The sequence below is a fragment of the Dendrobates tinctorius genome, unplaced genomic scaffold (assembly GCF_039654945.1).
Source record: "Dendrobates tinctorius isolate UK_male_01 unplaced genomic scaffold, ASM3965494v1 ptg000250l, whole genome shotgun sequence".
NCBI lineage: Eukaryota > Metazoa > Chordata > Amphibia > Anura > Dendrobatidae > Dendrobates > Dendrobates tinctorius.
In genome coordinates this window covers 61763131-61786316 of record NW_027361917.1, presented here as the reverse complement: position 1 = coordinate 61786316, position 23186 = coordinate 61763131, and the positions used below count along the sequence as shown (strand labels likewise).

General features: G+C 47.1%; 1 protein-coding gene across 1 annotated transcript in view; it reads left to right on the top strand.

Annotated features, from left to right (window-relative positions):
- Positions 1 to 23186, top strand: part of IGF2R (insulin like growth factor 2 receptor) — a 298648-nt gene that overhangs the window by 135505 nt on the left and 139957 nt on the right. The window contains exons 12-16 of the mRNA XM_073557714.1: positions 7841 to 7981; positions 8163 to 8306; positions 14747 to 14878; positions 18746 to 18893; positions 20046 to 20223. Of these exons, the coding sequence (XP_073413815.1) occupies positions 7841 to 7981; positions 8163 to 8306; positions 14747 to 14878; positions 18746 to 18893; positions 20046 to 20223 (743 nt within the window). The remainder of the gene's footprint in view (positions 1 to 7840; positions 7982 to 8162; positions 8307 to 14746; positions 14879 to 18745; positions 18894 to 20045; positions 20224 to 23186) is intronic.

Below are 23186 nucleotides of genomic sequence, written 5' to 3'. Positions count from 1 at the left end.
CTCCTACCTCGGCCCTGTGCGGAACTCCTGGAGGACGCCACGGTGGCCCAGGATGGGTGGCACGGCGGTGGCGGATGCAGCATGGAGCGGCGTCCGGAGGAGGTCCGTCTCTAGGGTAAGACCGCCGCCGGTGAGTATGCCCCCCCCGGGGGCTCCCGGCTCCTGCGGCGCAAGTGCGGTGGTAACGGGGCTGGCGCAGCTGCAGGGTGCTGAGACCGGGGAGCGCTGCATTCCGGAGTGCCCGGGTGTCCCGTGTGACTTCCGGTCACGTCGGGGTCGCGGTGACGTCAGGGGGCGGGCGGAGGAGGCGCTTCCGGGTCGGCGGCGCTACTGCGCAGGTGCGAGAATCCAAGATGGCGGCGCCCATCGTAAACGCCGATAAGTGTCGGCTCTCCGGCCGGGTGCGGCGCCACCTGGAGAAGGGAGCCCTATTAAGGGGGGAGGGGCACGGCAGGAATACTGCTGTCCGGAGGAGGGGTATATAGGCAGGACCCTGGCAGGGTGCCTTGCCTTGGCCACATTATTGCGAGCAATAATGGAAAGCGAGCAGCAGCAGCGGCAACGGCGGCAGCAGCGACAAGCATCACTACCGCCCCTGGATGACCTTCGGCAGGGCAGGCAGAAAAAGAAAGAGTCCCGTGACAGTAAGGAACGTGCGGGACGAAGTGACCAGTCCACTCATAAAAGCTCCTCTAGGCAGACAGGAGCGTCGGCTGAGAAGAATCCCCCTCATTCTCCGGTACTTGATTGTGGCACTGGTAAGTGATCTTCGTGAAAGTTCACTCAGTGACGGGACCCCCCTTCTGTGTTTTATTTTAGGGGAAGAAGGCTACAAGTAAATCTAAACACAGGGAATGCGCACTCTGCGCATGCCCATTACCAGACTCATGCCCCAAGAAATTGTGCCCCCCCCTGTATTCAGCAGACAGTGGCGGAAGAGTCGCCCGCGGTAGCGGCGAGTTTAAGGGACACAGTCAGGGCAGAAATGAAAGAGACCCTAAAATCTTTGTCCCAGCCGGAAAGTCTAAGGGGCGGGGTCCCGGTGGAGTCCGATTCCTCGGCAGAATGGAGGAGAAGTAGAGACTCCCAGGCGTCATCTCCCTCGTCCTCCTCAGGAGAAGAGGACTCTGGGCAGTTTTGTTTGCCACTTGACCGGGTAGATAAGCTGGTCAAAGCAGTCAGAGGGACAATGCAAGTGGAGGAGCCTAAGCCCCAGTTATCCATGCAGGATGTCATGTTCGGGGGGCTGGAGCAGAGGAAGCGTAGAGTCTTCCCATTAAATCAGAAAATCCAGGATCTGATCCACAGAGAGTGGAAAAAAACGGATAGAAGAGGGTCGCTACCACCAGCCCTCAAACGCAGATATCCCTTCGACGATCCGGCAGTGAGTACTTGGGACAAAGCCCCCAAATTAGATGCAGCTATTGCGAAGGCATCGAAAAAATCCTCGCTACCCTTTGAGGACATGGGATCCCTTAAAGATCCCCTAGACAGGAAGGAAGATACCTTCCTTAAGAATGCCTGGGAAATGGCGGCCGGGTCCTTAAGACCAGCAGTGGCATCAACATGCACGGCCAGGTCCATGATGGTCTGGTTGGACCAGTTGGAGTCACAATTAAAACGGTACGTCGAGGCAAACATTTCTTGGGTCTCTACCAACAATCCAAGAGGGAGCAGCATTCCTAGCAGATGCCTCAGTGGATGAATGGCCGCCAGGGCAGCAGGTTTCTCTAATGCGGCTCGTAGAGCCCTGTGGCTAAAGTGCTGGCAGGGAGACATTTAGTCCAGAGCAAAGCTCTGTGCTATTCCGTGTGAAGGTGAATATTTGTTCGGCGCAGTCCTGGACGAACTGCTTGAGAAGGCTGGGGACGACAAGAAAAAATTCCCAAATCTCTGGTCTGCGTCCTACCGACGTCCATTTGGTAGAAGGAGATTCGGTCAGGGGAGAAGGCGCAATTCTTCGCCTATTAGAGACCGTCCCAGATGGGAAGATAGAAGGAGAAGAGGTACGGGCTACATGTTCAGACGCTCGTCGAGAGATCAAAAGAGACAGAATCAATGACTAGTAATTCCCGTGGGGGGTAGACTGTCATCCTTCCTCCCGGCATGGTTACAGATTACAAATAGTGACTGGGTGCGCAAGGTAATATCCACCGTTGAAAGATGCGTACTATCATGTGCCAATCCATGCAGATTTCCAGCAGTACCTGAGAGTGGCGGTTTCAGTAGACGGCACAGTCCGTCATTATCAGTTTACAGCCCTTCCCTTTGGTCTCTCAGCAGCACCCCGGGTATTTACGAAAATAGTGGCTGAGGTTATGGCTCATTTACGGGAAGTGGACATCTTAATTGTTCAATATTTAGATGATTTTTTGATTGTGGGAAAATCGGTGGGCCATTGTATATCCCATATAGAAAGAGCTAAATCCAGGTTAGAAAACCTCAGATGGCTATTAAACTACGAGAAATCCCGACTCCAGCCCTTAAAGATACAGAAGTTTCTAGGCTTACTATTAAATTCAGAAACTCAGCAGTGTCTATTGCCATTAGATAAATTACAAAAGATACAGCAGCAGGTTCTTAGGGCGATTGATAATCCTTCTATGACCCTCGGACAGGCCATGTCCCTGTTAGGCTCTCTAACCTCATGCATCCCAGCAGTCAGGTGGGGACAATTCCATACTAGAGCCCTTCAGAAGGACGTCCTGGTTTATAGCAGGGCCTTGAAAGGCTCCTTACAGGGTCGAGTGTTGCTAAGCCCCTCAGCTGTTACATCGCTTAGATGGTGGCTCGATGACGAGAACCTAGCCTCAGGGGTGCCCTGGATAACGCAGATAACCCGTATTATAACCACAGACGCTAGTCCCTTCGGTTGGGGGGCCCATATGGGGGACATAGTGGTACAGGGACATTGGATGAGATTTCATCATCCGAATCCCAATCAGAGAGAGCTATTGGCGATAGAGCGGGCAGTCAAAAAACTCATTATGTACCTACAGGGCCATCACGTGAGGATACTATCGGACAACCAGGTAGCGGTAGCATATGTCAACCACCAAGGTGGAACCCGCTCCAACGCCCTGATGCGGATAACAGAACGTCTCCTTCAGATAGCAGAGGAAAGTTTTCTATCTTTAACGGCCCTCCACATCATAGGAAAGGACAACGTGAAGGCAGACTTTCTAAGCCGCAAGGCTCTAAAGCAAGGAGAATGGGCTTTGAACAGGGATATTTACCACCAGATTGTCCGCAGATTGGGTCAGCCAGAGGTAGACCTCTTTGCCACCAGAGAAAACAGGAAAGAAGAATCGTTCTGCTCTCTGAACCCCAGAGAAAATCCACTGGCAGTGGATGCCCTCCTGATAAGATGGAACTTTTCTCTGGCATACGCCTTCCCACCATTAAATCTTCTACCTCTGGTAGTAAGGAAGATCAGGGAAGATCGGGCAAGAGTCATATTAATTGCCCCCTTTTGGCCCAGGAGGACCTGGTTCGCATGGTTGAGGACCATGTCGGTATGCGATCCCTGGGTACTGCCAGACCTTCCGGATCTCCTCTACCAGGGGACAGTCAGCCACCTGCAAGTAGCGGGACTCCATTTGACGGCGTGGTGTTTGAGAGGACACTATTAAAGGATAGAGGGTTCTCCAAGAATTTAATTGATACCCTCCTAAAAAGCAGAAAACTAACTACCACTAACATTTATGCTAGGACCTGGAACCGATTCCTGTCCACCTTTCAGTTTGATGTCAGAGATGGAATTCCCACGAAACATATTCTGGAGTTTCTCCAGAAGGGTCTCGAATTGGGTCTCTCCACAAGTACATTAAAAGTACAGGTTTCAGCCTTAGGAGCCTTGTTTGCATGTGATATTGCCAATAACTATTGGGTAGCAAGGTTCATCAAAGCGGCTGCTAGATCGAGACCCATACACAAAGACAGATGTGTACCTTGGGACTTAAACTTAGTCCTTACAGCCATGACAGAAAGTCCGTTTGAACCTTTGGATTCTGCCTCATTAAAGATTATATCTCTTAAGGCAGCATTTCTGGTAGCGATAACATCCGCACGTAGAGTGAGTGACATACAGGCACTTTCCAGATTGCCCCCTTACACAGAGTTCTTACAGGATAGAGTGATCGTAAGGCCAGATCCAGCATACCTTCCCAAAGTAGCATCACAATTTCACAGGACACAAGAGATAGTTCTGCCTTCCTTCCTCCCTAATCCGACCAACCTTAAGGAGCAGAAACTTCAGGCATTAGATATTAGGAGATGCTTACTTAAATATTTAGCAGCCACGGATCCTTGGAAAAAGGAGAATGCATTATTCCTATCCTTCCAAGGTCCCAGGAAAGGTTGTAGGGTATCGAAACGCACATTAGCAAGGTGGATTAAGCAGGCTATCTCTCTTGCCTACACAGCAGGTGGAGGTCCGGCTCCGCAGAACCTGAGGGCGCATTCCACTCGTGCCATGGCATCATCTTGGGCAGAAAGATCCGGAGTGTCAATTGATCAGATATGTAAGGCGGCCACCTGGTCATCCCCTTCCACCTTTTTTAACCACTATCGGTTAGACATGGGTGCCTCCTCAGATCTCACTTTTGGGCTAAGGGTGCTGCAGGCTGTAGTCCCTCCCTAAATTAATTTTACATCTCTGTAATTCTCTCGTGGTGCTGTCATGGGAGTCCGAATAAAGTATTAAGTTACGTACCGGTAACGGTATTTTTCGGAGGCCCATGACAGCACCCTTAGTTCCCTCCCTTGTTCACATATAGGGGTGCACTCCTTTAGAAGATTGTCCACAATTTACGGTATGAGGGAGATGGTACAAAATATTTCTGGTAAATAGGGTAGATAGGTTGTATATATTATATGTTGTGTACTAACCATGGTAGCCTCTCAAGCTCTGTAATCCAACTGATGCGTGGGAGAGGTGCCGCCCTTTTGTATCTGTAGGTTTCCTGTTCCTAAAGGGCCGATCCCCTCTCTCGTGGTGCTGTCATGGGCCTCCGAAAAATACCGTTACCGGTACGTAGCTTAATACTTTTCGGCCTATAAGATGTGGCCACCGCCATCAGGGGCTTACCTACAGGCATCTGTAATGCAGTAGATAAGCCCTCCGATGTAACCTGAAAGATAAGAAAAAAAGTTAAATTATACTCACCGGGGGGGCGGTGGGAGTCGTGTTCTGGTCCGGCGCCTCCCATCTTCATGCAATGACGTTCCCCGTCTTGCTTCTGCTGCGGCTCCTGCGCAGGCGTACTTTCTCTGCCCTGTTGAGGGCAGAGTAAAGTACTGCAGTGCGCAGGCGCCGAGAAAGTTCAGAGAGGTCCGGTGCCTGCGCTCTGCAGTACTTTACTCTGCCCTCAACAGGGCAGAGAAAGTACGCCTGCACAGGAGCCGCGGCGGAAGTAAGGAGGAGGACGTCATCTCTATAAGATGGGAGGTGCCTGACCGGACCACGACACCTATCGGACCGGACCCCCGGGTGAGTATAATCGAGCTCGTTTCTCTTATGTTTCAGGTTACATCAGGGGCTTATCTACAGCATTACAGAATGCTGTAGATAAGCCCCTGATGTCGGTGGCCGCAGCTTATTGGCCAAAAATGGGGTGACAGAATCCCTTCAAAGGATATCGTCTCAATCGGGGGCATTTTCATTCTTGAACAAAATCCAAACTTTTACATCTATTTTTAGCCCATATGTTACACTGCTTCCCCATCTCAAAAATGATTACCCCATTCACTACCCCATCTCCCCTCACCCAATCAAATGGTTGTATGTAATCCAAGTAGTACCAATAACATCAACTTACCTGCAAAAATAAAACTAGCAGCTCAATCAGTGGAAAAACAAATTACATTAAATTTAGGTTAAGAAAAAAGGGGGAAAAAACCACCAAAACACAAACTGTATAAATATGCTATTGTTGCAACTATTTTGATCTGCAGGACCAACTTACCCGTTTTTTTTTTGTTTTTTTTTTACTGCACACCGTACGCATTATACACAAAAACACACACACACATGGGCCCTGCACACTGCAAACAGGTCTGTATGACAGTGTTCATGCCACCAAAAGACTGAAGCACAGAAAAATACAGTAAAACAAACGTAAAAATACTCTGTTGTAAAAAAAGTAACAGTAAACATCAAGTGCTAGTGAAAAGATAACAAAACAGAGTGTTTAGTTGACACGTTTTTTTGCAAAAAATATATACTAAGCCGCTCTACCAAATGTCAAGGTATATATCTTAGAGCAGTCCTAACTGATGTATTTAAAAGCCTGATCATGTGAATAGTACCCATAAAAGCAGGATTCAAGCAGGCAACATCCGAGGTGGACACGCTATTGAAGACGGCTTTTGTTTGCACGGCCCATAAGAGAGGAGTGGAACCTCCCCAGACTTGCAATAGCAAGAAACCAATTAGACACCAATTAAATACATCAGTTAGGACTGCTCTAAGATATATACCTTGACATTTGGTAGAGTGGCTTAGCATACATTTTTTTGCAAATAAAAGTATCAACTAAACACCCTGTTTTGTTATCTTTTTACTAGCACTTGCTGTTTACTGTTACTTTTTTACAACAGGGTATTTTTACATCTGTTTTACTGTATTTTCCTGTGCTACCATACACATTATACCTGAGAGCAACAAAAGCAGAATTAGCTTCATAAAGTCATCCCACGTAATTTTTATTCCCCATTTTTTGGTACATTAAAGTGAAAACTAAACACCTAATCCTCAAAAAAAAAACAAGTCCTCATACTTCTCTGTAAATGGAATAACTTTATGGATCTTAGAAGAAAGGGAAGTGCAGAAAAGGGTAAATCTAAAAGGAATCTTTAGAGTGAGCAGGTTTTTGCTACTTTATGACAGCAGCTTGATGTACTGGCAGAGACCCTGATTTCAATGATGTTACTTTTTCGGTTTCTGCTGTTTTTTTCTTTTAAAACTTTTTTTGTGCAGTTCTGTGAATGCTGAGCTCTTTATAACCCCACCCACACCACTGATTGGCAGCTTCTGCCTATGCCCAGTGCACACAGAAAGCTGCCTATCAATGATGGGAGTGTGGTTAGACTACCTGGCGGCAAGTTTACCAGTCCTTTAGTGATCCTCTACTGCTGATAAAACAATATTATTTATGAAAACTACAGCAAGCAGCCCAGTAAGTGACATATTGCTGGAATTATTGTCTCTGGTCCTACGTTATGCTGCATCGGGTAGCATAAACCTTGTGATAGATTTAAGGATGAGGTAATGATGGGCCACCATTTTTAGCTTAACAAGGATACACATGCTATTTTAGTCTTCATACCACTACTAGGCAGCGACAGAAGAGACAAGATGCTCAGTTCTCACTATCACATCAATGCTATTTTCACTGTTTAAAAAGCCTGTCCACTCTGCAAAAAACAGTCTGCGGTCTCTCAGTGTGACTGTATGCTGCCAGGTCGTGACAGCTTGAGATGTGCACGCTGTCACTACTCCCCTGTATTCCCTGTGCAGGTGGGCTGTTGTGACCACGCACATACGGTTTGTATGGTTGCTGTTGTGTTGGCCAGCCTCATACTCCTTCATTCAATAGAAGAGAATTGGAAGAAGCCAGATGTGACTAGTTGGTATGTGACCATGAGGATACTTGTGGCCACGTGTCATCCAAGTGGTAGAGAACTACAGAAACATCGGTGTGTAACGTTACCTTTGTTGAATGTGTCTGTGATGTATAAGATGATAATCAGAATCCAGTGCTCTTACTTAGGGAGAAATAGAACATGTAATTGTTACAAAGGAGGATTCCTCTTACACGGTGGCTTTCATTTTATCCAGAGTCCAGCAATCCTCAAAACTGGGAGGCTGTAAACTTGAACCCATCAGATAAGAGCCGCTTCTATATTAACGTCTGCCATGATGTCCTGCAGACAGGAGATGCCAGCGTCTGTGAGGATGGTGCGGCAGTCTGTGCAGTAGGTAAGCAGACAGTCTTCAGTAATATTACTGGTTTACAGCTTTTGTCACGTTTTATGGAGCTTTGTATACAGAATTTTCTATCTGATACACATAGATATGTAGTAGATGAACCGATATTAGGAATGTAATAATACAACACCAACAAGGTGACAAATGAGTTTTTTTGTAATTTTCTTTACAGGTCCTGATGGCATGAAAAACTTGGGGAAGTTTCTGACTCCACCAAAATTTTTTAATGGGCACATTGTTCTTGAATACACGGAGGGGTCAACTTGTGCGGAAAAGAACCATATTCGCACCAGCATCACCCTAATATGCAGCCCAGGTACATGTTACTAGTTGTCAGCCGGTTAAGTTACATTTCATCTTTGGTGTTTTGTTAATGCTGCTATAAGCTGGGTAAGAAGCTCTGTGTCGTAGCATTCAGCTGCAGGTAGCCGAGCCATAGTGGTGACTCCAGGCGTGAGGGCAGTCAATCACATCACCATACTGACTGTTTTCATGAGCTTTCACTTTTGACGTTCCTGGTTGTCAGTCTGCAATGCCTTTGTCAGATGCCTGAATTTTCCATATTCTCACTAAAGCTCGTTACTTTCAGATGCCAAGTATGCCTATTTTTTTTTTTTACTTAGTTTTATTTATTTTTAACTGGGTAGAAGGTTTATTATTATTATTATTATTATTATTATTATTATTATTATTATTATTATATTTTGATCGCTTGTACCATTTACTGCAATGCTAGGGTATTGCAGAATATAGTTATAATCACAGTCTCGTTTGCCAACCAGCCACAGGAATGCCATCTTGGTAGACATGGAGGGTCGTCAGCAGGTCCTGAACTATCATGGGAACTCGTCAGCAACCCATGATCACGTCACGTCAATGGGAATGGATGGTGGGCAGCAACGTTCTGTTTATTCGGACTCCCATGACAGCACCACGGGAGAGGGGATCCGCCCTTCAGGAACAGGAAACCTACAGATACAAAAGGGCGGCACCTTTCCCACGCATCAGTTGGTTTCCTGTTCCTGAGGGGACGGGATCCTACAGAACACTGGATCCCCGGCCGGCCGGTGCAGGTAGCGAGGGGGTCTCCTACCTTGGCCTGGTGCGGAGTTCCTGGAGGATGCCACGGTGACCCAGGATGGGTGGCACGACGGTGGCGTGTGCAGCAGGGAGCGGCGTCCGGAGGGTGGCTGTCTCCATAAAGAAGCCGCCGCTGCCGGTATGTATGCCACCTGGGGGCTCCCTGCTCCGGCGGCGCGGTCGCGGTAATCGGGGGCCGGGTAGGCTGCAGGGTGCTGGGACCGGGGAGCGCTGCCTACTGGTGCCCCCGGGCGTCTCGCGTGACTTCCGGTCACGTCGGAGTCGTGGTGACCACAGGGGGCGGCGCCACTGCGCAGGCGCCCAAGATGGCGCCCATCTGAGAGACGCCGGTGGGTGCCGGTTTGCCTGCGGAGAGCGCGCCAGCCGGAGGGGGGGCCCTTTTAGGGGGGGAGGGCGCGGCAGGAAGAAATTTGCTGTCCGGAGGAGGGGTATATAGGCAGGACCCTAGATGGGTGCCATGCCTTGGCCACATTATTGCATGCAATGATAGAGAGCGATCAGGAGCAGCAGCAGCAGCAACGACGGCAGCAGCGACAATCATCACTGCCGCCCCTGGATGACCTTCGGCAGGTCAAACAAAGGAAGAAAGAGTCCCGTGACAGTAAGGAGCATGCAGGACGAAGTGACCAATCCAGTCATAAAGGCTCCTCTAGGCGGACAGGAGCATCGACTGAGAAAAATCCCCCTCATTCTCCGGTATTTAATGGTGGCACTGGTAAGTGATCTTCGTGAATGTTCACTCAGTGACTGGGCCTCCTTCTGTGTTTTATTCTAGGGAAAGAAAGCTACGAGTAAAAACAAACACAGGGAATGCGCACTCTGTGTATGTCCGTTACCAGACGCATGCCCCAAAAAGTTGTGTCCCCCCTGTATCCAGCAGACAGTGGCGGAGGAATCGCCGGTGGTGGCTGCGACTTTAAGGGACATAGTCAGGGCAGAGATGAAGGAAACCCTGAAATCCATGTCCCAACCAGAAAGCTTAAGGGGTGGGGACCCTGTGGAGTCTGATTCTTCGGCAGAATGGATGAGAAGCAAGGGCTCCCATGTTTCATCTCCCTCGTCCTCCTCAGAAGATGAGGACTCGGGTCGGTATTGTCTGCCGCTTGACCGAGTAGACAAGCTAGTGAAAGCAGTCAGAGGGACAATGGAAGTGGAGGAGCCTAAGCCTCAGTTATCCATGCAGGATGTCATGTTCGGGGGGCTGGAGCAGAGGAAGCGAAGAGTCTTCCCATTGAATGAAAAATTCAGGATCTGATCCGCAGAGAGTGGAAAAAAACAGATAAGAGGGTTGCTTCCACCAGCCCTCAAGCGTAGATATCCCTTTGATGATCCGACGGTGGACACTTGGGACAAGGCCCCCAAATTAGATGCGACAATTGCGAAGGCATCAAAAAGATCCTCACTGTCTTTTGAGGACATGGGGTCCCTTAAAGATCCTTTAGATAGGAAGGCAGATACCTTCCTTAAAAATACCTGGGAGATGGCAGCCAGTTCCTTAAGACCAGCAGTAGCGTCAACATGAACGGCCAGGTCCATGATGGTCTGGTTGGACCAGTTAGAATCGCAGTTAAAACAGGGAGCGTCTAGGCAGACAATTCTTGGGGCCCTACCAATAATCCAGGAGGGCGCAGCCTTCCTAGCGGATGCCTCGGCGGATGCAGTAAGAATGGCCGCCAGGGCAGCAGGACTCTCTAATGCAGCTCGTAGAGCCATGTGGCTAAAGTGCTGGCCAGGAGATATTCAATCCAGGGCGAAACTCTGTATTATCCTATGTGAGGGGGAATATTTATTTGGAGCACTCCTGGACGAACTGCTTGAGAAGGCGGGGGATGATGAGAAAAAATTCCCAAATCTTTGGTCCGCATCTTACCGACGTTCATTTAATAGGAGATTCGGTCAGGGGAGATGGCGTAATCCTTCACCTAATAGAGACCGTCCCAGATGGGAGGATAGAAGAAGAAGAGGTACGGGCTTTATGTTCAGGCGCTCGTCGAGAGAACAAAAGAGACACAACCAATGACTAGCAATTACCGTGGGGGTAGACTGTCATCCTTCTTCCCAGCATGGTTACAGATGACCAATAGTGACTGAGTGTGGAAGGTAATATCCACCGGGCTCAGGTTGGAGTTCACTCAGGTCCCACGGGATACCTTTAAACCAACACCCTTGAGATCTTCACCCCTCGAACAAGCTGCTTTATAAGCGAAGGTCTTGAGCCTGTGCCAGAAAAACGTCCTGATAGAGGTTCCGGAATCTGAGAGAGGTAGAGGTTTCTACTCTCCCTTATTCCTAATCCAAAAACCGGATAAGACATTTAGAACGATTATTAATTTACGTTTCCTTAATGACTTTTTGGTTAATCGCACTTTTTAAAATGGAGTCCATCAATTCAACAATAAAAATGCTGTTTGAGGGGTGTTTTATGGCAGTCGTAGACTTGAAAGATGCGTACTATCATGTGCCTATCCACGCAGATTTCCAGCAGTTCCTGAGAGTGGCGGTTTCAATAGACGGTATAATCCGTCATTATCAGTATAGAGCCCTTCCCTTTGGTCTCTCAGCAGCGCCCCGGGTATTCACAAAGATAGTGGCCGAAGTTATGGCTCATTTACGGGAAGTTGACATCTTAATTGTCCCATACTTAGATGATTTTTTGATTGTGGGAAATTCGGTAGACCATTGTCTATCCCAGTTAGAGAAAGCTAAGTCCAGGTTAGAGAACCTTGGGTGGATAATAAATTACGAGAAATCCCGATTTCAGCCCTTAAGGGTCCAGAAGTTTCTAGGCTTGCTGTTAAATTCAGAAACTCAGCAGTGTCTGTTACCATGCGATAAATTACAGCAGATACAGCAGCAGGTTCTTCGGGCAATTGATAAACCCTCCATGACCCTCAGGCAGGCCATGTCCCTGTTAGGCTCCCTAACCTCATGTATCCCAGCAGTCAAGTGGGCACAATTCCACACTAGGGCCCTTTAGAAGAACATCCTGGTTAATAGCAGAGCCTTAGAGGGCTCCTTGCAGGGTCAAGTATTGCTAAACCCCTTAACTCTTACATCTCTTAGGTGGTGGCTCGATGACGGAAACTTAGCCTCGGGGGTGCCCTGGGTGACTCAGCCCGCGTAATAACCACAGACGCTAGTCATTTGGGTTGGGGGGCCCATATGGGGGACATAGTGGTACAGGGACGTTGGGACTCCGATGCTGAGACCTCATCTAACCAGAGGGAGCTGCTGGCGATTGAGTTGGCAGTTAAAGAACTCATTATGTATCTACAGGGCCATCATGTGAAGATACTCTCTGACAACCAGGTAGCAGTAGCCTATGTCAACCACCAAGGTGGAACTCGCTCCGACGCCCTGATGCGGATAACAGAACGTCTCCTTCAGATAGCAGAGAAAAATTTTCGATCTTTAACTGCGCTCCACATCAGAGGAAAAGACAACATGAAGGCAGACTTCCTAAGCCGCAGGGCCCTAAAGCAAGGAGAATGGGCTTTAAACACAGATATTTACAACCAGATTGTCCGCAAGTGGGGTCAGCCGGAGGTAGACCTCTTTGCCACCAGAGAAAACAGAAAAGAAAAGTCATTCTGCTCTCTGAATCCCAGGGAAAATCCACTGGCAGTGGATGCCCTCCTGATAAGTTGGAACTTCTCTTAGCATATGCCTTTCCGCCATTAAACCTCCTACCTCTGGTAGTAAGGAAGATCAGGGAAGATCGGGCAAGGTTCATATTAATTGCCTCCTTCTGGCCCAAGAGGACCTGGTTCGCATGGTTAAGGACCATGTCTGTATGCGATCCCTGGGTACTGCCGAACCTTCCGGATCTCCTCTACCAGGGGCCAGTCAGCCACCCACAGGTAGCGGAACTCCATTTGACGGCGTGGTGTTTGAGAGGACACTATTAAAGGACAGAGGGTTCTCCAAAAATTTAATTGACACCCTCCTGAATAGCAGAAAACAGACTACTACAAATATCTATGCTAGAACCTGGAGGCGATTCCTGTCCACCTTTCAGTTTGATGTCAGGGACGGAATTCCCATAAAGCAAATTCTGGAATTCCTCCAGAGGGGTCTCGAATTGGGTCTCTCCACAAGTACGCTAAAAGTACAGGTTTCAACCTTAGGGGCCCTGTTTGCAGGTGATATTGCCAACAACTATTGGGTAGCGAGGTTTATCAAAGCAGCGGCTAGATCAAGACCCATACACAAAGACAGATGTGTACCTTGGGACTTAAATTTAGTCCTTATGGCCATGACAGAAAGACCATTTGAACCTCTGGATTCGGCCTCATTAAAGGTTATATCACTTAAGGCAGCTTTTCTGGTAGCGATAACATCCGCACGTGGAGTAAGCGACATACAGACACTTTCCAGATTGCCCCCTTACACAGAGTTCTTACAGGATAGAGTGATCCTAAGTCCGGACCCGGCATACCGTCCCAAAGTAGCATCACACTTTCACAGGACACAAGAGATAGTTCTTCTTTCTTTCCTCCCTAATCCGACCAATCCTAAAGAGCAAAAACTTCAGGCATTAGATGTTAAGAGATGCTTACTTAAATATTTATCAGCCACGGATCCTTGGAAGAAGGAGAATGCATTATTTCTATCCTTCCAAGGTCCCAGAAAAGGATGCAGAGTATCAAAATGCACATTAGCAAGGTGGATTAGGGAGGCTATCTCTCTTGCCTACACAGCAGGTGACGGTCCGGCTCCACAGAATTTGAGGGCGCATTCCACTCGTGCCATGGCATCATCTTGGGCAGAGAGATCTGGAGTGTCAATTGACCAGATATGTAAGGCGGCCACCTGGTCATCTCCTTTCACCTTTTTTAACCACTATCGGTTAGACATGGGTGCATCCTCAGATCTCACCTTTGGGCTAAGGGTGCTGCAGGCTGTAGTCCCTCCCTAAATTAGTTTTACATCTCTGTAAATCTCTCGTGGTGCTGTCATGGGAGTCCGAATAAAGTATTAAGTTACGTACCGGTAACGGTATTTTTCGGAAGCCCATGACAGCACCCTTAGTTCCCTCCCTTGTTCACATATAGGGGTGCACTCCTTTAGGAAATTGTTCACGAATTAACCTTATGTGGGAGATGGCATACGAAATTTTTGGTAGATATGATAGATAGGTTGTATATATTATGTGCTGTGTACTAACCATGGTAGCCTCTCAAGCTCTGTAATCCAACTGATGCGTGGGAGAGGTGCCGCCCTTTTGTATCTGTAGGTTTCCTGTTCCTGAAGGGCGGATCCCCTCTCTCGTGGTGCTGTCATGGGCTTCCGAAAAATACCGTTACCGGTACGTAGCTTAATACTTTTAAATTCTTTAATCACTGATTGATTTTGGCATTTAACAGGTTAACAGCAGTAATCAGTTGTTGCTTTTAGAGGCAGATGCTGGCTGTCTAGTTGGCATCTGCCCCGTGTGGACACAGAGTGGGCTCTATATACCTACTCTATAATGTAGTAGGGCAGGAAGGGATTACGGAGGTTGGTGTCGCATTAACCTTTCCATGCAGAATGTTCTGTGTTATAGAGCATTTCCCACTATGTGCTCATGTAGTGGAGATTGGGATTCTGTTTTTGTAAGAAGAGTATAAATAGTTTACAGAATTGTGTACAATGAAACACATGTGTTATATCTAGGTAACCATGAGAGCCCCCCCATACTGAAGAGTTTTGAGGACTGCTACTATGCATTTGAATGGAATACTGCGGCTGCGTGTGTCGTATCCAGAACAGAAGGCGATGACTGCACAGTTGCAGATCCACAAGCTGGTAAATGTGCCAATCTTCTTCTTTTTTTTTTTTTAAAGCTCTTAGTCCAAAATTCTATCAATATTTAAGTGTGAACATATAAGATTTAAACAAGACTTATTGAAGGAAAATATGACACTGGATCTTTGACCCTTTTTAATATATTAATGTCTTTACTGAGATACTTGTTACGTTACAGGACAATCATTATTGATTGTATTTGGGGTTCTGATTTTAGGATGTATGGTCTTCATCTTTGGGCCTTTCACAAAAGTTAGTATTCACTTACATACACTAAAGAGTCTTTCATTTAACTCTTCTGGTCAATCTTGAATTGATGGTGTTACATGTAAATCATTATTTCCAACTAGGAAAGTACTCAAAGTCCAGGTAGTCTTAATTACTAGTGTACTTCTGAGGGATTGAAAGCTGATTATAATGAAAATCTTGGCTATGTTTGGTTAGTAGATCAGTGTGATTTAAAAATATCTACATATGATTAAAGTACGGTATGTTCTGTTGTCCTTCAAATTATTTCTCCTGACCCCACTCCAACAAACATTTGCACTTTGCACCGTTTATGGTGGGGAGTAACAAAAAATGTAAAAATAAATATTTATATAAATAAAAAATTTAATCATCCCCCGCTTTTCCTATTCCCTAAATTAAAAAAACAAATTAACACTTGTTTTCACTGCATTTGTCTGAACTTGTAAAATATGGCATAATTTTCCTATACCATGGAATATCATAGAATATGAGATATAAAAAAATTTAATACTTTGCGGAATACATTTTTATTCTTTTAGCCATCTTGCCTGTAAAGAAGTTGTATGAACTCTAAAACCATTAAAAACTTCAAATTACCATTCACCCACAGAAGAAAAGCTCATAGCAAATAAAAAAAGTTATGGGTCTCAGTAAATGGAAATATGGACCATTTTTAAAACTTAATTTTTTAAGAAAATGTATCAAAAATGCAGTTCTGCTAGTCATGTTTAATTGTTTAAACTTGCTGAAGTAGATTTATAACACTGGAGCTAGCGGGGGCGGTGAGGTAAGAGGCTTGTTCACACTGCTGTCCACCTTGTGTCTAATCTAATACTCGAGATACTAGGGGTGCTGAGGTAAGAGGAGGCTCATGCTGCTGTCCACCATATCTGATCTAATATTTGAGATACCAGGGGTGCTGAGGTAAGAGGAGGCTCACACTGCTGCCAGCCATATCTGATCTAATACTGCAGATACCAGGGTGCTGAGGTAAAGCCCCCGTTACACATAACGATGTCCCAGTGATCCCACCAACGATCTGACATTGTGGGATCGCTGGGACATTGTTAGGCTGATCGCTGGTGAGCTGTCACATAGACAGCCCCAGCGATCAGGACCAGCGACGCTGGATGCTGGTTTCTAATGTAAACATCGGGCATCCAGGAGCCGCGGCTCCTGGATACCCGCTGTTTACATTAGAAACCGGCGTACACGCTGGTTTCCAAGGTAAACATCGGGTATCTAGGAGCTGCGTGACTCCTGGATACCCGCTGTTTACCTTGGAAACCAGCGTGTACGCCGGTTTCCAAGATAAACAGCGGGTATCCAGGAGCCGCGGCTCCTGGATACCCGACGTTAACATTAGAAACCAGCGTCGCTGATAGCTGGTCTCTCGCTGCCACACGCAGCGATGCGTGCTGGGCAGCGGGAGACCAGCGATCGAAAAATGGCCCAGGCCGCTCGAGCACGATCAGCGATAATCGGCAGGGGGGCCGGTCGCTGATCCCCGTCACACACAGCGATCTCGCTGGCGTGTCACAATCAGCGATCTCGCTAGTGAGATCGCTGTGTGTGACGGGGCCCTAAGAGCAGGCTCACACTGCTGTCAGCCATATCTGATCTAATACTGGAGATACCAGGGGTGCTGAGGTAAAGGCCCCATCACACACAGCGAGATCGCTGATTTTGTGACGCCACAGCGATCTCGCTGTGTGTGGCACGCATCAGCGACCGGCCCCCCTGCCTGGTATCGCTGATCGTGCAGGATCATCCTGGGCTGTTTTCTGGCCAGCACGCATTTGTAGGGTCAGTGGCTGAGGCAGGGGCAGGAGCTGGCCTTCAGGTGTTGCTGAAGATGGAAGGCGGGGAAGGTGTGCTGTGATGCTGGGGTGGTAATGATGCTACAGGGCAGGGGGGTGGGGGGTGACCCACCTCTGGGCGCAGACAGACTGGAGACTGAGCCAGGAAAGCGTATTCAACAGGTCTTTGTTTTATTCGCCGACTTCCTCAAGAACTTCCACAGACCATGACAGGACTCCTTGGGAATTGTTCTTCAAACAGACCCGGGTACCTTCTTTTTCTGTCTGTGTGTCAACGTTGTGGTGTCCCCTGCGGTTCTCTTTGCTGTGGCTGCTCTAAGCACCTTCACCACAGCACTTCACCGACCAGAGTACACTGTAGTCTTCACTCTCCAAGTGTAACTATCTGCTGCCACCACACTATGGGTCAACCCCCCCGTGACCGTCTCCACCGTCAGTTACTCTCTATTAGGGGTATTCCACTTTCCTCCCTACAGCAGGTCCTCCTCTCTAGTGAGCTCCCTGGGCTGACTGAAGCTTCTAGAAGCTTATCTCAGGATTTATACTCTCAGCCCAGGTAGCCCCGCCCACTGTCATCTGACAGGCACCTCTTGACCAATGAGAGTGACCTTGACCTCTGGCAGTTATGTAACACTCTCTTGACAGCTACATAACCACCCTTTGCAAGCTCCTCACTGCCCTCTAATGGTCACTCTCATTATGACACCCTTTTTCATCGATCTGATTGTCCCTGTCAGGTCAACCTCCCCAAATTCTCCCTTCCTTTGACCATTGTCATCCTCGACAATCTCGTCCTGGGATGAAAGTGGTGTCAAGAACCTATCACTGACATGGTCGGCATCTGGGTCACACAGACCCCTGTGTCACACAGACCCCTGTGTCACACAGACCCCTGTGTCACACAGACCCCTGTGTCACACAGACCCCTGTGTCTTGTCCCGTCGTCCTGTCAACCTGGACAAGTCGTGGTCGTCATACTCTCCATACCCAGGACCTGCTGAATACACTTTTTTTTTTTTAAATAGCAATAACATTTTAACATTTCAAATTCACTACCACTTTTTTCAAATTGGCTGTAATACGGTTTTTTTCTTTTCTTTTGTTTCCAAAACATTTTTTTCTTTAGCATTTTACCTTTTTCTTGCTAACAAAACAATACACTCCAGACAAACAAACAATAATAAAAACAAACAAAAATAACATTAAACAAATGAGGACAGGGGTGCTCCCCCTTCCTTTAAGTAAAACACTATCATAAGGCATCCCTGCTACACCAGAGGATATGCTCCCCATGGGGACGCGGAACAGTCCCCTATCAGTGCAACAGTGCACCGCAGTCCCGGCAGTCCAAAACAGTAGGTACTCCGGGCCACCTCCTGGCGGCCGATGTCTCGCCATAACAGTGGGACTCCACAGCCGTGGAGTCTCTGGGATGCCAAAAATACCTCTGGGCCTCGAGTGTCCCTGATGTCTGAGACCCAGGAGTCCTTGTCCTTTTATGGAGGCTTGTACCCCTCAGGGTAGGCGGTGACGGCTACCGCGTAATAGCCGCGGGGGCAATACTCCTTGTAGTAGGAGACTAAATCTCCCGGTTGTATCCTAGGACCAGAGAATGATTTCAATAGTCTTCAATAAAGTATTTATGCTGGTACACAAAAAGCATTGTAAATGAACATATTTCTATTGATATAGGGCTTTGGCTTTATTTGAAGCAACATAATAGAAAGTTACTAGAACCTCCTGTCCACGATTATATGAAGTAATGTTCAGATATGGAATTTCGTTTTTTATTTTGCAGGTTTTTACTTTGATCTGTCACCGCTGACAATTAAAACTTCAGCCTACAAGATTGTTACTGACCTGTACAGTTTCTATATAAATGTTTGTGGCAATGTAACCCAGCAACTTTGTGAACCCAACTCTGGAGCTTGTCAAGTGGATAAAGCGTAAGCCTATTGCTGTACTATAGCTTGCTATGTTTTTCTAAGTATACAAAATTGATGGGCTTTCATGGTTGTGGGGGCTGACGGTCATCTAATTTCCCATTTGATTGACGGGGCATAGTTTATCAGAAACAGCACATTGTTTTATTAGTGGATCAGTGACTGAGAAAAATATCAAGCACAGCCACTTGCAAGACTACAGAACTATGCCAAGTAAACAATGAATGGACTAGAGTAGCCCCTTTAATTAGTCAGACCCTCTCACTAAACATGGCTGTCAGCTGAACGATGCTTTGGCCGATAATTTGTCTGACAGGTATTGCTGCGGTCCCTCCCATACACACGAGTGCCCGTTGAGCCAAGCACGCCTGTGTTCTCCGTGAGAAAGCTGCTGACGGGTAGCTCTGATGGCAGTTTACACTTGGGAGAAAAAGCAATCGGCAGTCTGAAACTGGACATGCCTAATCAACATGTTGGCTGGCGTGCCTATGTACATTAGAGTGTCAGCCACATCCATTGATGTTGGCAGGTTCAGTCAGCGTTAGTAATATATATGAGGCCCTTAAAGGGAATCTGTCACCTATTTTTTCACATATAAGATGAGGCCACCGCCATCAGGTGCTTATCTACAGCAATGGGTCCGGGTCCGGCGTCTCCCATCTTCTAGCGATGACGTCCTCTTCTTTGCTTCCCGTTGCAGCTCCGGCGCCCTGTTGAGGGCAGTAAGAGTACTGCAATGCGCAGGCACTGGGAAAGTTCAGAGAGGTCTGGCGCTTGCGCACTGCAGTAGTACTCTGCTCTGCCCTCAACAGGGCAGAGCAGTACGCCTGCGCCGGAGCAGCGACGGGAAGCAAAGAAGAGGACGTCTTCGGTAGAAGATGGGAGGCATCGGACCCCGACCGGACCACACCCCCGGTGAGTATAATATAACTCGTTTTTCTTTTCTTTCAGGTTACATCGGGGGCTTATTTACAGCATTACAGAATGCTGTAGATAAGCCACTGATGGCGGTGGCCGCATCTTATATGCGAAAAAATAGGTGACAGATTCCCTATAAGGATAAGCCATTAATTTAGAAGTCCTGGAGAGCACTTTTAATAATGATAGTATGATTGTAGAGCAATAAAACCTCTGCTGTCCATTTTTCCTTCTCAGGAGCAATGATCATTGGAACCTTGGTGTTGGTAACTCTAAGCTTTCCTACTATGATGGAATGATCCAGCTCAGCTACACTGATGGAACTGCCTATAATGACGAAAAGAAAACCCCTCGCTCATCTCTGATAACGTTTCTATGTGACAGAAGTGTAGATATTGGTCAGCCAGAATATCAGGTACAATCTTCTGAAAAAGTTGTTTAGCAACTGAAATTGTCAGCAAAGATTTCAATAGGATGTCTATAATAACCTTAAGGTTTACTTAAATGGGTTTTTCTCCAGGATAACATTAACTCCTTAGATTAGGCTCTTGTGAGTATTAAAAAAAATTGTCTTTCATCCAGAAAAAAAATCAATGTTATTTCATCTTTATTGCCATCTTTTTTTTTTTTGCGCACTTATAAACTTGAATATGATCTTTAGCAGCCATATTGAATAACATTGTCTGTGAAAAAAAAAATGACCGCATTTGGACTGAAAATACGATCCTGTGAACATAGCATTAAGCTAATAGTGTTAATTAGTAAGGTTAGACTCCTGCTGATCAGCACAATTAAGGGTTTGTAGGCTTCATTGCTTACATGGGCACAACTGCTTGTCTATATGAAAGGATTAGGGTGCGTTGAGGCCCCTGTTCAGTCGCTCCGTTTGGGTTTAAGACTGAAACCCCTTCAAAACAGTTGTCTGACATGTAGGTTGACGGGGCAATAGATTATAATTGTGCCAGCAGAGCCAATATGTGCTCTGATGTACATCAGTTTCAGGTGTGTATGCCCACTGGAGGCGGATATTCAGATGTAGTAGACTGTGTCCATCTCCAGTAGGCATTCACGTCCGAAAATGATGCACGTCAGAGCGCATGTTCGCTCTGCCAGCACCATTATAGTCTATGGTCCCATCTGTGCATATGTTCGAATCCCATTTTGCGGAGCATTCGGCCGTATGCCCCAACTGGGCCACTGAGCATGTAACTAAGCGCATTATGAAGGCACCTTTTGCCTTGTAATGCAGCTTGTCCTGAGTTGTTTCCTTGGAGCTGCTTTACAAGGAACTTCCGTGCCTGTGCCTTTCTGCCATGAATACTTCTTGCTGCTGCACAGGGGGCTCCGCTACTCGTACTCACTCACTCGTCCACTCACTATAGGCTGTCAAAGAGCTAAGCGCACCCCAGTCAGTTCACACCTCCACTCTACACGTTTTGCTGCCATCTTTCACGGTTTTGAATAGCTATGAGACCCCTGCACTGTGGCATGCTAGCACACATGCCGCCTTGCTTTCCCGAGTGCCTGACAGGTACTTTTTTTTGCTCTCTGCCATACACAGGTGTAACAAACATTCTATACTCACCCTCGTTTCAGGGTTTGTGGAATTGTTTAGGGCAGGAAAGGACAAACTTAATTACATTTTAAATTTAATATACAAGAAGAAACTGTGCTTTAATAAAGGTAAAAAAAATGAAACAAAGACATACATACAAGCAAAGATGGTATAAAATATAAGGGATGAATTACAGATGTGACTTGCCTATTTGGATCTTAGAGCTGTTACCACGGCAGAAAACAGCGCAGCAAATACGAACACATTTGCAATGCATGTTGTTGCTCCTGGGGTCTGTCATTGATATTCTGTAGATGAGATGTTTATAAAGGGACTTGTCATACTCTTCACTCATACGAGTATCTGCCGAAGTAAGAGAACGATGCCTGATTAGATGCAATTTAAACCTAGTTTTGGCCTTAATTTCTACTGTGGGTTTTATTTTCCCTCCGGAATCTTCTAAGGAAACAATTTGGCCATCATCGTAACACACACACTTCAAGCATTCTATCCACACCAAATATGAATTTGATATATATATATCCTTAATTCGGGGAGATATTGTGTTCCTGTGGCTTGGCAGCCTCCAATAGTTTTGCTATTTTACCCACAAATGCCAATATGTTCTTCGGTCCTGAATATGTCTATGGATTGTCAATTACGCATGAGCGAATATAGTTTTCTCCCTCCTTAAGGCCCCGTCACACACAGCGATCTCGCTAGCGAGATCGCTGATTTTGTGACACATCAGCGATCTCGCCAGCGAGATCGCTGTGTGTGACGAGGATCAGTGACCGGATCCCCTGCCGGTTATCACTGATCGTGCTCGAGCGGCCTAGGCCGTTTTTCTATCGCTGGTCTCCCACTGGCCAGCGTGCATCACTGCATGTGGCAGCGAGAGACCAGCGATCAGCGACGCTGGTTTCTAATGTAAACATCGGGTATCCAGTAGCCGCGGTTCCTGGATACCCGCTGTTTACCTTGGAAACCGGCGTACACGCTGGTTTCCAAGGTAAACAGTGGGTATCTAGGAGTCGCGCGGCTCCTAGATACCCGATGTTTACATTAGAAACCAGCTTGCTCACTGGACCTGATCGCTGTGACAGCTCACCATAGATCAGCCTAACGATGTCCCAGCGATCCCATCAAGTCGGATCGTTGGTGGGATTGCTGGGACATCGTTATGTGTAACGGGAGCTGTATTCAGCTTGCTAATAGAGCTTACTGATAAGCTGCTGGAACCCGGATACCTGGAGAGCTCCCGATAATCAGCTGTTCAGCCCCGCAGCTGCATGTGTCACGGCTGTGTGACAGTCACAAGTTCACAACACATGCACATAGAGCCTGTTTGAGACTGTCACACAGCCGCGACACCTGCAGCTGCGGCACTGAACAGCTGATTATCGGGAGCACTCCAGGTATCCAGGTTCCCGATGCAGCTATTCAGTAAGCTCTGTTAGCAAGCCGAATAAGGAGGGAGCTGACGATATTCGCTCATGTCTATTGTCAGCCACTGATTATTATAAAAAATAATGGGCAGCTGGTGGCCTATGCCTTAGCGTGACGTGATTCATAACTCCATTTACCCCTTAGGCTACATTCACACGTAGCGGAACTCCCGCGGAAGTTACCGCGAGAATTCCGGAATTCCATTCCGCGGGAAAATCGCATTTTAAATTCCCGCGATTTTCCCACGGAAAAACTAGCGATTTGCAAGCATAATTAGCTTGCAGAATGCTAGCGTTTTCCAAGCGATCTTGAGCATCGCTTGGAGAACTGATTGACAGGTTGGTCACACTCATCAAACATAGTGTTTGACTAGT